The sequence below is a fragment of the Spermophilus citellus genome, assembly GCF_964194105.1.
Source record: "Spermophilus citellus genome assembly, chromosome: 4".
In the NCBI taxonomy this organism is placed as follows: domain Eukaryota; kingdom Metazoa; phylum Chordata; class Mammalia; order Rodentia; family Sciuridae; genus Spermophilus; species Spermophilus citellus.
Window position 1 is genome coordinate 167,136,125 of NC_138185.1, and position 13,155 is coordinate 167,149,279.

The 13,155-nt window shown below is 32.5% G+C and overlaps 1 protein-coding gene across 1 annotated transcript in view; it reads left to right on the top strand.

Annotated features, from left to right (window-relative positions):
- MAP4K5 (mitogen-activated protein kinase kinase kinase kinase 5) overlaps nucleotides 1–13,155 on the top strand; it is a 111,951-nt gene that overhangs the window by 73,402 nt on the left and 25,394 nt on the right. The window contains exons 14-21 of the mRNA XM_081289989.1: nucleotides 3,379–3,437; nucleotides 4,787–4,854; nucleotides 6,509–6,551; nucleotides 8,478–8,631; nucleotides 9,674–9,771; nucleotides 10,093–10,134; nucleotides 10,690–10,774; nucleotides 12,890–12,969. Coding sequence (XP_081146115.1) covers nucleotides 3,379–3,437; nucleotides 4,787–4,854; nucleotides 6,509–6,551; nucleotides 8,478–8,631; nucleotides 9,674–9,771; nucleotides 10,093–10,134; nucleotides 10,690–10,774; nucleotides 12,890–12,969 — 629 coding nt within the window. The remainder of the gene's footprint in view (nucleotides 1–3,378; nucleotides 3,438–4,786; nucleotides 4,855–6,508; nucleotides 6,552–8,477; nucleotides 8,632–9,673; nucleotides 9,772–10,092; nucleotides 10,135–10,689; nucleotides 10,775–12,889; nucleotides 12,970–13,155) is intronic.

Consider the following 13,155-nt stretch of genomic DNA (forward strand, 5'->3'; position numbering starts at 1 on the left):
AAAAAACTATGAAAAATTACCTCAAGTATAATACACTGATATATTCTATGTCACCACTTTATAAACTGCAGGTTACAACCCAATCCATGATATCAATTCAGATTTTTCAAAAACAAATCCACTTTTATTTATTTACTTTTCATTGGTTTAAATCCTTGAAGAGTACAGCTTTACATTGATTCTGTGCAGTGGCCTGAGTAGGAAGCTTGATTGGGAACATGACACAAATCATGCCATGTTTCCGTGGACACAAGTTACCTTCCCCCAAATTACCCTGGTTTTGTTCAATTTACTTTCAGGAATCACTGGGTCGTTTATTGCTTTGTATACATAAGTTTATCTCTTGTCCAGCCAGTATCGGTTTCATCCTGGGCATATAGCTAGCAAAAATGGCCTCGCATCACAGCCTCCCAGACACAGGTGACTTTCAGAAGTCCTGTTCCCAGTACACCTTCTCAGGCTATAAGATGGCAGAGGAGCCAGATTTTTTAAATATATATGTATATGTAAGGTACTACAGTTGAAATTTTTATGATTTTTGTTTGTTTCTTAATAATTTGACTGTGATCCATTTAATGCATTTTGTGTGTGTGTGTGTTGATTCTACTTGGAGTTCAGTTTCTTAGATCTATGGGTTGAAATTTTTTATGAATTTGGAAAATACTTGGCTACTCTTCTACCCAAATCTCTCATCTACTTCCAGGACTCTAGCTGCATAGTTAATTCACTTGTTTCATAAGGCACCAAGGCTTGTTCTCTCTCTCTGCCCCTCATATCTTCACATAAGGGGTATTTCTTTGTTCTCTGTAATTTCTGTTGCCTTGACTTCAAGGTCATTGATCTTTTCCTCTGTAGTGTTCAGTCCACTGTTAAGTTCCTCTGGTGAGTTTTTTTCCAGATGTGATATTTTTCAAATCTAGACTTGAGTCATACACACACATACAATGCACGTGTGTGTGTGTATATATATACACACACACACACACACACACACATATATAATTTCTATTTCTTTACTAAGATTATCTGCTCACTTGTGTTCATGTTTTCTCTTAAATCCTTGAACATATTTATAATAGCAGTTTTCAGACCTTATCTACTTATTTCAACATCTGTATCATCTCTGGATCTGTTTCTATTAATTGTAAAGGGTGTTGCCCTCTTCCTTTAAAGAATGAATTAACTAGGTCAGCTTGATCCTTTCAAGGCTTGCTGACTGTTTTTCTAGAGTATTCAGCAAGATCTTCCTCTGAGTGGAAACTTGGTTATCTTTCCTGGTACATCTCTGCTTTATGGTCCTCTTAGCTGTTTTCTAACATACTTTACTTAGCTTGCTTTGCTCTTAGTATTCAGTCACAGATTTAAAGAAAACTCTTGGCAGATTTCTAGAGTTCAGCTTTCTTATTTTTAATACTCTGCTCTTCAAATCATACCCCCAAGTTCTTATCTTTGTTTCCCTATCCAGTGAGACTTACTCTTTGGACTCCACCTTCTTGTAACACTACTTTAGGAAGTGTCCCCAGGCAAAAAGCCAAAGTTGGGCTGTGGATTTTACCACAATGTATTCATCTTCTCTCAAGGAACACATCCCTGTAATATCTGTCATCCACTGCCCCAAAACAGTTGTTTCATATAATTTGTATACACAGACACACACACACACACACACACACACACACACACACACACACACATATTTATGCTACATGTGTAGTAGTTTATAGCATAACAGTCAGTCTTAATTATAGCCAGAACTGGATCATCTTTTAGAGATAAATGAGGATATATACTAGAAAGCCTCCTCACCTTTGTCATGGGCCAAAGACACACCCAAAGGCACTACCAGGGTTTTCTTTTTTAAAAAGTGTATGTCCAGTCTACCACACAGAACAAAAATTGGAGGCTCCAGCATTCTGTTTGTAAGTTATGGCTATAATAATTTTAAGCCAGTAATAAGGATTTTTTAAGGATATCTTTTATTATACGTTGAAACTTCTTAAATAATTATTTAAATGAAATCTCATTTTTACTGATACTTGTCTATTGGGATGTAGTGAATGTTTCACTGTATCTTTAAATGATGAAATTCATTTTTTCTAGGAATTTTTGTAGTCTTTTAACTTATTATGAAAAGTGATATTTTATTTCCATATTTATACCTTTTATCGTGGATCTTCATCATATTTGGACATCTTCATGTACTTCAATGCACTCTTCACTCCTGACCTGGGCCCTGGCATGAGCTCTGATATATGAATTCCCACTATGCTCCAAATCTCTGTTCCTTTGAGCTTACTCTCACATTTGTTTAATGTTTCTACTGGAATGTCAAGGTCATTGATCCATCACTCTCTCTCTTCTTGCCAGTTATGACCAAAAGAAAAATCCTTTAGCTCATCTCTGTCTCAAAAGAGTAAATGGTTCTTTATGAATTATAATAGTAATTCTTGAATTTAAATGTTTTAAAATCATGTTAAGTGAGTGATTAATGACCAAGGTCTTTTTCTTTTAGATTGTTTTTTAAAGTAGATGCTGTTTTTATTCTGATCTTTTTTACAAAAAAAATTTATGATATACTGGTTTTGCTTATGTAATGAATTATGTACTTTTTATTTAATGAATTGTGTACTTTTTATTGCTTTCTACAAATCTTGTTTTTAGGGATAAATTCTAGATCATATTTGAAAGTGCTTTTTCAGGACATTTTGTTTGCTAAGATTGTATTCAGGAAACTTGCATCTCTGTAATGCAAGTATGAATGTTGAAAAAAAAAACTTTATTGGCCTTTTAGTTACATTGGATTTTAGAATCTTAAAATTCTGTATACTTTATGAGTAAGTAATAAACCATCCTTTTCCCTGTTTGGGAATATTTCATATAAAAGTAGTTACTCATTGAATATTTTAAATAATTCTGAAATCAATCTGACTAGGCCAAATAAAATACACAGTAAAATGTATTAGATTCCTGAACATTATAATATTTAACAGAAGCCATTTGTTCTTTGGTCATCTACTTCTAATGAAGTTTTAAATTTTTCAATCAGAATTAAACAGAGGGGCTGGGGTTCTAGCTCAGTGGTAGAGCACTTGCTTTGCACATGTGAGGCACTGGGTTCATTCCCCAGAACCACATAACAATAAATAAACAAAGGTATGTGTCCATCTATAACTAAAAATATTTTTTAAAAAATTAAACAGACATATCAGGAAGATATTAGGTTATTACACTCTTGGTAAGACTGTAGTTAAAAATATGTGTGTGTGTGTGTGTGTGTGTTATATTTTCCATTCCCCTTCTAGCAGGACACAAACATTTCATCTCCAAGATTAACCCTTAAGAGATTGAGTTTATAAATATCTCGTATATATTTTGCAGTTGACAAATTACAATTTGAACCTCCTCTGAGAAAAGAAACAGAAGCACGGGATGAAATGGTAAGAATGATAACTTTTAAATTTTAAGAAAACTTATTTCAGTTAGACATACTATAAGAAACAGAATCATATCCTCTTTTAAGCATTTTTTAAAAATATTTTTTAGTTGTTGATGTACCTTTATTTTTTATTTATTTATATGTAGTGTTGAGGATCAAACCTAGTGCCTCACACATTCTCTGTTACTGAGCCACAACCCCAGCCCCAAGCATTTTACATTGATAATGTATTTCACATATTCAAGTTTGATAAAGTTAGTAATTGGTGTATTTTGAGTAGTTAGAACATAACATGCTATTTCAGTCATTCATTTTGACTCTTTTGAAGTATTTATATGAAACTACTAAACATTTATTTGGAAGCTTAGCTCAAAGTTCTTGGTACCTTTTTTCATATTATTTTATTAGATCTATAGTAAATATATTTTTACAATGCCTTATTATTATTATTTTTTAAGTATTTTATTTGTGGGGTTGAGGATGTAACTCAGTGGTAGAGCACTTTCCTAGCATGCACAAGGCCCTGGGTTTGAACCCAGCACTACCAAAAAAGAAAAACAAAATAAAAGGTATGTCATTTGTTTATATGACTTCTTTTTTAACCAGTGCCCTTATTTTCAGACAACTACTTAGTTAACCCTTCTTTGGTCTAAAAGAAAAGACTAAATAAAGCATGATATTGTTAGAATTGACCTAAAAGTTACCTTAATATCTACTTTATTTTCAATTAATAGAACTATATTTGTTAGAGTAACATGTAGAAGAGATGTTGTTCTTACTGTATGTGTCTGTGAGTCCTTAATTTCCATGCTAATAAGAAAAAGTAGTAGTACCAGTAAATAAATAATTTAGTAATGTTATTTAGTCCTGCATGCTAATGAAGTAGTGATATAAGTAATTCAAAGTTGCTTTTTTGCTTTAGAATATACTAGCATTGATAAAGAGGACTTGTCACAGGCTGGGATTGTGGCTCAGTGGTAGAGCGCTCACCTAGCATGCGCAAGGCCCTGGGTTCGATCCTCAACATCATATAAAAATAAACAAACAAAATAAAGGTATTGTGTCTAACCAAAAAATAAATATTAAAAAAGAGGACTTGTTACATTTGAAGCTATATTTAGTATGTTTATAAAATTTCTTAAGTTCATGTCAACTGATAATGAGTCACTGACCTAAATAGGTCAAATGGCAAAGCAAAACTAGCTGAAGATTTAGAAACTGATTCAATGCCAATACATTAACAATCATGACACTGGAGTTTTTCTTGAATCAAAATGATGATTAGCATCTTTCAGTAATAAATAAGATGGTTAATATCTATAAAAGGAACTATATTTTTAATCTTCACAGGGAGTCTCATCAGATCCAAACTTTATATTACAGTGGAATCCTTTTGTTGATGGTTCAAATACTGGAAAGTAAGTTATTTCTGATTAATAACTTTAATTTAATAAAAGTTATTAAATTACATAGAACAGTATTTGGTAGTAGAGGAATGGGATTTAATAAGCTTTAATTTTTTTCTTAAAAAAGTTGCCAATATAAAGCTTCTGACTTTTTTTTTAATTACCAAAAACCATTACATATTGATCATTAATGCTTTTGTATTTTGTTTTAATCAAAATGTACTATGTGTAATAATAATATATGGAAAGGTGACTCACAAGATGTCATGGTAAAAAATTACTGTAGTGAAAATGAGAAAGTCCCAGTTTTATCTCCACAGTGTAGTTACTTCATAATCTAGATTGGTGTCTTTCCTTTGGTAATTAACTATAGGGCATGGCCTCATTATTGTTGTTTACTTATATGTGCATTGCATTTACCTAGAGAACTCTTTCAAAATACAGATTCTGTGTCCCCACATTAGACCTATAGATCTGGGGTTGTCAAACTGCATAGCCTATGGACCAAATCTGGCCTGCTGCCTATTTTTACACAGCTCGTGCACTAAAAATGGTATTTACATTTTTAATGCTTGGAAAAAAATCAAATGAAGAAGCCAGGTATGGTGGTGCACAACTCTAATCCCAATGGCTCAAGAGGCTGAGGCAGGAAGATTGCGAGTTCAAAGCCAGCCTCAGCAAAAGCGAGGTGCTAATAAGCAACTCATTGAGACCCTATCTCTAAGTAAAATACAAAATAGGACTGGGGATGTGGCTTAGTGGTCAAGTACCCCTGAGTTAAATCCCTGGTACCCACACACACAAAAAAAATCAAATGAAGAATATTTTGTCATGTGAAAATCATATGAAATTCAGATTTCAGTGTCCATAAGTAAAGCTTTATCAGAACATAGCCTTCCTTGTTCATTAATTTATGTATCATCTAAAGATGCTTTTACTCTATATTAGCAGAGTTGCAACTACTTACCAAGCCTATGAGATTTACTGTTTGGCCCTTGACAGAAAAAATTTCCAACCTCTACTATAGAATATTGTCTTCAAGACTGGAATCCAAAAATCCTAAAAGCTTTCCAGTTGATTGCAGTGACTGGATAAACATGTATGACCATTGGGCTATATCAGTACATGTCAAACTTTGATTTGCATATTGAACTGGAGATCTCATTAAAATATACATTCTGATTCAGTAGGTAGAAATGATTCATTTATAAAAGTTCTCAAGTGGTGCCATTATCACTGGTCCGAGGACCATGTTTCAAGTAGTTTGATGATAATAGCCACTTGAATCTTATGGGTTTGAAATTTTTGAATTTTATTGTTGTTTTTTGTTTATTTTTTCTTTTGATGCTGGAGATTGAACTCAGGGTCTTGCATATGCTAAGTATGCATTTTACCACTGAGCTACACCCCTAGCCTGAATTTATTGTTTATTAGTAAGTTTAAATTAAATATCACAAAGCATAACTATGAAGTAAAGACTTGGTGCCTTCTTTATAATATCTCTATTTTATAGTCACACTAGTACATTCTGACTGTATGAGGTCATAGTTTTTCCTCATATTCCATATCATTATCTATTTATCTTTTAATACATGTAAATATTGTTGTTGTTTTAAGTTATGGCCATTTATCACCATCTAAATTATATTTTTCCTCTTTGTATTAGATCAACCTCAAAACGTGCAGTACCACCTCCCCTACCTCCTAAGGTGAGCTGTTTAAGGACTTTGAACAATAAATCTTTTTTTAAATAATTAAATTTTTAAAATAATTTTATTGATTTTATTCAGAGTCAGAAGTTTCTCAAATATATTTTAGATGAATACAGTTTTTTTCAGAAGGGAGACATGAAGATGTAAAATATATAGTAAAGAAGATTTCATGAGAAATAGATTTCTTTTTTTTTATGAATTAAACAGAATTTATTTCCAAGATCTTCAAAGATTATTACAAACACTAAGTATCCTTCTAAAAGTATCCCAAATTAAATCAAAGGCACATCATCAAAGTCAAACCCTTGTGACATGAAGAATTCTTTTAGGTCATAATATTTTCACATTACTTTGTTTTCAATCATTTGCAATGTTCTGTATGTAGGTCCTACTTTAAACATTTTTTTAAAGGCATGAAATAATGTAGTATCTTTTTAAAAGTGCAACCACAACTATAAAGTAAAGGAACTTAAAAAGAGATCAAATCTGTTTCATACATAAAATGGGACAACCTAATATATATCATAACATGAATCTTTCTAAACAACACATCTTGTGTTAAATAAAACAATCTTATTTAGAAAAAATCAAGGCATCATTCGATTAGTAAAGTCTATTCTTCCCCCACAATTTTATACTTTCTTGTCTTCATTTAGTAATTGTAAATTTATGATAGAACAAATTTTATTATAGTATAAAAATCTTAGGAACAACAAATTACAAATACTCCATTTTTTTAATAAACAAAAGTGTTTTCCTTCCTAAAATGTAAACATCCGGTTAATAAAACATACATGATATTCTAGGTATAGCAATACCAGTAACTCACTTATTAAAGAAGTGTATTTTGGTATATTTGGTGTATTTTATCTTAATACAAAGCACTTCTTCAGAAGAACCAAGCCATTATTACTTAGAACAATTCTATTTCTTCACTCAGTTTCCTTAGTTGAGTAGAAAATCATTAATTTCTGTAGAATTTTGGCTGTAAGATCAGGACACTGGAAAGGTCTGAAATATCTCAGTCATTTGGCTAAAGAAAAGTGTTTTCTTGAGACTTGGAGTCAGTCATTCATTACTTTGTGCTCGAAGGCATTTCTCATGTACTCGAAGGCATTTCTCAACAAACTTCTTCCAAGTCTTCAGAGTAAAATGCAGGATCTGGGCATCCTTACAGGCGTTCTGCATGCAGTACTGTTGAAGCTCTGCCGCAGCCTGAGAGACCTTGATCTTCTCCACGCTGGCCTCCAGCTTGAGCTGCTCCACCAGGCGCTGCGGGGCACTCACGCTGGCCCCGGAAGACATGGCGGCGGCAGCGTTGGCTCCGAGGGCCAGAAATAGATTTCTTAAAAGAATTTATCAGTATATTATAATAATACATAAAAGTGGCATTTATTGTGATATATTCCTTCCTATTTGCACATAATTTGGTTAGTTTCATTCCACAAAGTCTTCCCTTTCCCCTCCCCTTCTTTTATTGGTCTCCCTGAGAAATAGAATATTTTTAACAAATATTAGAAAAAGAAAAACATAGATCATTGCTCATTTGAGAAAATACTTGACTACATGGATCATTTATAATCCTTATTTATTACTGTAGTTTGACATTTATGTAGTCATACTTAATTGAGCTATTGTCCTTGTTTCCACTATTAAATATTTTATGGACTGTTTACATCATCTCTATTGGTTATAAAAAATTTTATCAATTTTGGTTGAGCTGATTAAAAATTACATGTTAAGTTCAGAGTTGTTTTGGGACAGTAACCTAACTCTTGCTTACTTTGCTCACTTAGCACAGTGAGTTGAACTAAACACTAGGAAGAAAAAGGTGCATCCCCTACCTCCTAAAGTCTTTGAAGCCTAAAAACTAAATTCTGTATCTAGATTTTTCAAAGTACTTTTTTGTTTTTTAATCACTAGCCAAGGATAAACAGTTACCCTGAAGACAACCTCCCAGATGAAGAAAAATCATCAACTATAAAACGTTGCCCTGATTCAGAGAACAGAGCTCCTCAAATTCTCAGAAGACAGAGTAGCCCAAGTTGTGGTCCTGTAGCAGAGACTTCCTCTTTGGGTATGGCTAGCAGTGTCAGCAGCCCTCGAGTGCGTACGGCTAGATACTGTGATCTGGGTAAATAAATCAAAGTGGAAAGAAAGCCACATTGTTCCTGTTTTAAAGAATATCTTTCTTCTATAGTCAGTCCTATTACAGTGTAAAGCTTTATGAGGTTCTTTAATTCCAAATAGATGGTCTATAAATAAATTCTGTCCACTTCAACTCTAATTTGATTCCTTATTAAATATTATAGGACCTAGCCACACATGCTTGTGCATATCTCTGATCCCAATGACTAGGGAGGCTGAGGCAGGGGGATTACAAGTTCAAGGCCAGCCTCGGCAACTTAGTGAGACCCTGATTCAAAATTTAAAAAACAAATAATACTATAGGACGTATAAGGATGAATACTTATTCCTGCCTTCCTGGAGATTAGAGGCTATGGCAGAAGTTATATTTATGTATACAAAACATTAGAAAAGACAACTTGTATGAGAGTCTCATAAAATAATAATTGTATGTAATAGAATATCTGAGATTTCTGAGGGAGGTAAGGATGGAGAGAAGAGAAAGTAGACTCTTGACGGGTAGTAAAGGGCTTAATGAGCCTTCAGTAGGTGAAGCCAGTGCTGACAGACATTTTTGGAAAATAAGAAAGAAGAGTCAATGCACTGAGGCAGGAAAACCTGAATTATGTTTTAAGTACACTCCACTATGGGATAGTGTGATATTTAAAGAAAAACTAGGACTGAAAATGTGGATTAAAGTTCAATTGGAAAAGGTCTTGAATATCAATGTAACCATGTTAGGAGATTTCATTTTTCCTTACACTATGGAAAGACATTCATAATTTTCATAGGTTAAGAGCATGGCTAAAGATACAGTGCAACAACTATAGAATCTAGAGGAAGGGACCAAAGATAACTCATCTGACAGTAGAAAATATTCTTCCATAACAAATCACTAAAGGGGAAGACAAGTCATGAGAGAAAGGAAAAATTGTTTTTCAAAGGGTGTATTTATTTGTGTTCATTCAACTTTTAACTATGATTCTCTTTAGGAAATGGTGATGGTATTTCAAAACTGATTAGTGAAAATACAGAAGGATCAGCACAAGCACCACAGTTACCTCGAAAAAAGGACAAGCGAGACTTCCCTGTAAGTACAACAGGCATTTAGCAATTAATTGTAACTAATCGTGTATTTATCATGCAAGGGAAATAATCTGTTTAATTTGAGAATTTGCCTATGTGGAGCAGGATGGGATGGTATATGCCTCTTGTCCCAGCTACTTGTGAGGCTGACATAGGAGGATAGCTTGAGCCCAAGAGTTCAGAGCCAACCTGAGCAACATAGCAAGACCCCATCTCTCTCAAAGAAAAGAATTCAAATAACTAAATGTCTGAATGGATAAAAGTTTTCTTTTTTTGTTTTGAGGCTCAGAAAGTCTTATGATATTAAAAATTATTTTTTCCACAGAAACCAGCCATCAATGGTCTACCACCCACCCCAAAAGTACTGGTAAAGAATATTTTTATATGACTTATTTGCCATGTTTTGTGTCTTTAGAAGCAGCAGAAGTAGATTTGCTATAGGGTATGTTATAATGAGCCCTTAAAATCAATGATACTACAAAATAGAAAGGTATTAGATGCATTTGGATAATTCATGGATCAAATCATTTACCTTAATTTGAGTGAATTGGTTAGAACTTAGAGACAATTTCTCATTTTATAAATACTGGCAGTTGGGTTCTCAGTTAGCCTAAAAAGGCCAATTTAATTTTAGTATGATAATGTTAATAGTAATGTGTCCTCTTGCTTATGTGAATTAAATATCTTTCTACCCCTGAAGCCATTTTCACATTGGACTCTGTACAGTGAAATGGGAAACTTATGTTAATACTTATTCTCAGCCTGTATGGTAGTTCAACCAGTCATGTGAATGGGATGCTTTATAAACTGTACTTTTTTATATAGTAAAAGTCTAATAAGTGTAAAATATCATAATGATTTTTCTAACACTATTTAAAATTATATAATCAAATAAGTCAATATTTCTTTCTTTATAAATAAGATGGGAGCATGTTTTTCAAAAGTTTTTGATGGCTGTCCTTTGAAAATTAATTGTGCAACATCCTGGATACATCCTGATACAAAAGGTAAAACTTCTGAATATTATGCATCTCCAATAAACAATTGGATCTTTATAACTGAGATTGTTACTTTAAAAATATGATGTTAGAGAATAGACTAATTGGTATAGGAACCTGTGACAATCTAAATAGATAGTTAGGGTTTGGTTTAATACATTAAAACTTAAGAGTGTGTAGGATCCATTCTTGATTAAAAGAGACTAGAGATATCAAAATTGATTGCATCCTTACTTTGGAATTTTCTCTTACTCTGAAAAACATTACTAGGACAATTATCTCAACCAATAAGATCTGTAGATTAGGAAATAGTATTGTTATGTATACTATTCTCTGGTTATATACAACTGGTTAAAATACATCCTGAAATATTTAGGCATAAAGGGGCTTTTGTGTCTGAAATGGTTCAGGAAACAAAATGCACATAGGGGAGAAAGAATGAAAAGATGAAACATAAGTGGTAAATGTTCAGCATTTGGGGAATCTGTGTTAAGGTATTCAGGAATTCTTTATACTATTACACATTTTCTGTAAGTCTGAAATTATGTCAAAATAGTTATTTTTCTAAGTTTAAACTATATATTTTTAAAGTGAGGAAGCCTAACAGAGAGAGAGAATTTTTTTAATGTTTATTATTTATTTTTTAGTTCTCGGTGGACCCAACATCTTTATTTTATTTTTATGTGGTGATCGAACCCAGCGCCCTGCACATGCCAAGGAAGCATAACATATAGAGGCAAAAATGTGTAATCAAATAGTCCGAGTTTGAATTATAGCTGCCAGGTGATTTGGAAAATAAGCTTAACACCCTGGTTATCATTGTAATCATTTGTAATGTGAATACTCTTAATGCTTACTTTGTAAGAAAGGAAAGCACCTGCCTGAGTATATGGCAATTAGCAAACAGGAATAATCAATAAAGGGGTTCAGGAAATGTTTGTTTTAATTGCTTTAAAATGATCTGCTTTAAATACCACTGTTAGAAAGTATAACAAAAAATTTTCAATAGAAAGGAAATATATTTTTGTTTGGAAACTTTGTATTTGGTATAATTTCAGACTTACAGAAAAGTTATAAAAAATAGCACAAGAAACTACTATATATACTCAAAATCATTAATTGCTTCTATTTTGCCTCATTCATTTTACCATTTTTCTATCTATTGGAGACCTCATGCTCCTCTGCTTCAGTGTATATTTCCTAGCATCAAAAATCATCACTTGGAGGAAAAAAAAAAAAAGAATCATCACTTGGGCCGGGGGAATAGCTCAGCAGTTGAGCGCTTCTCTAGCATGCCCAAAGCCCTGGGTCCAATCCTCAGCACCATGGAAAAGAAATCATCACTAAAATAAAACAGTACAATGAAAAAGATCAGGAAACTTGTCACTGATGTAATACTGATTTTCTGTCCATCATGTTTAAATTTTATTGTCCCAATAGTATTCTCCCTAGTCTCCACCCTGTTTTTTTTATTTCCCCAATCCAACATTTAATTCAAGATTACATATTACATTTATTCAGTTGGCACTTATACATTCTAATTTCATTCAGTGAAATAGGATCCATCACTATTATTTATTTTCACACTTAAATTGTCCTGGAATTTTTGTTTAAAGTGTCCTAATCATTTTTGAGCACTTCCTTACTATCTGGCACTGCAGAATTTCTAGGCTCATCTTATACTTTCCCGTCCCCAGAATAGGACTCAGACTTGTCTCCAAGAAGCCCTGACTCTTTTTAGTAGAAACAATATTTAGAAACCAAGATCTGAATTCTTGGTATTTCATTGTGGTGTGTCATGATTTATAATTAATGTACTTTTCTTGTTTAAGTGCATTTGAGGTTTCTTACAAAAATAGTTACTTACTATAACAAAAAAAATTAAATATAAAAATAATGTTGAAGGGAAGGATTATATATATAGTAAGATAAATTCAGAGTGAGTTGGTACAACAAAATATATCTTTAAAAAAAAAGAAGAGAAGTGTTTAGGAAAGAAATAAGGTGGCATGAATTTTAGAAAATCATTTTCTTTGGCTGTCTAACTCTTAATATCATTATAAAATCATTACTTTAGTAAATTATTTCAGAAAATAATAATAAACAATTTATGAACTGTTTTAGATCAGTACATTATTTTTGGAACTGAAGATGGTATTTACACATTGAATCTCAATGAGCTACATGAGGCCACTATGGAACAGGTAATGAGGTATTTTAACTAAAAAAATTAGTTTGGACAAATTGAATAAAAAAAGTATTTTAATTTTTAATCAATTTATTTGAGCTCAAATTCTAATTTTCATGATTTAAATATTTAAAAGGTTGACAGTGAACCTTTTACATGTTCCTGTTGATTTTTTTTCCTAACATTTTGATAATTTACTAAA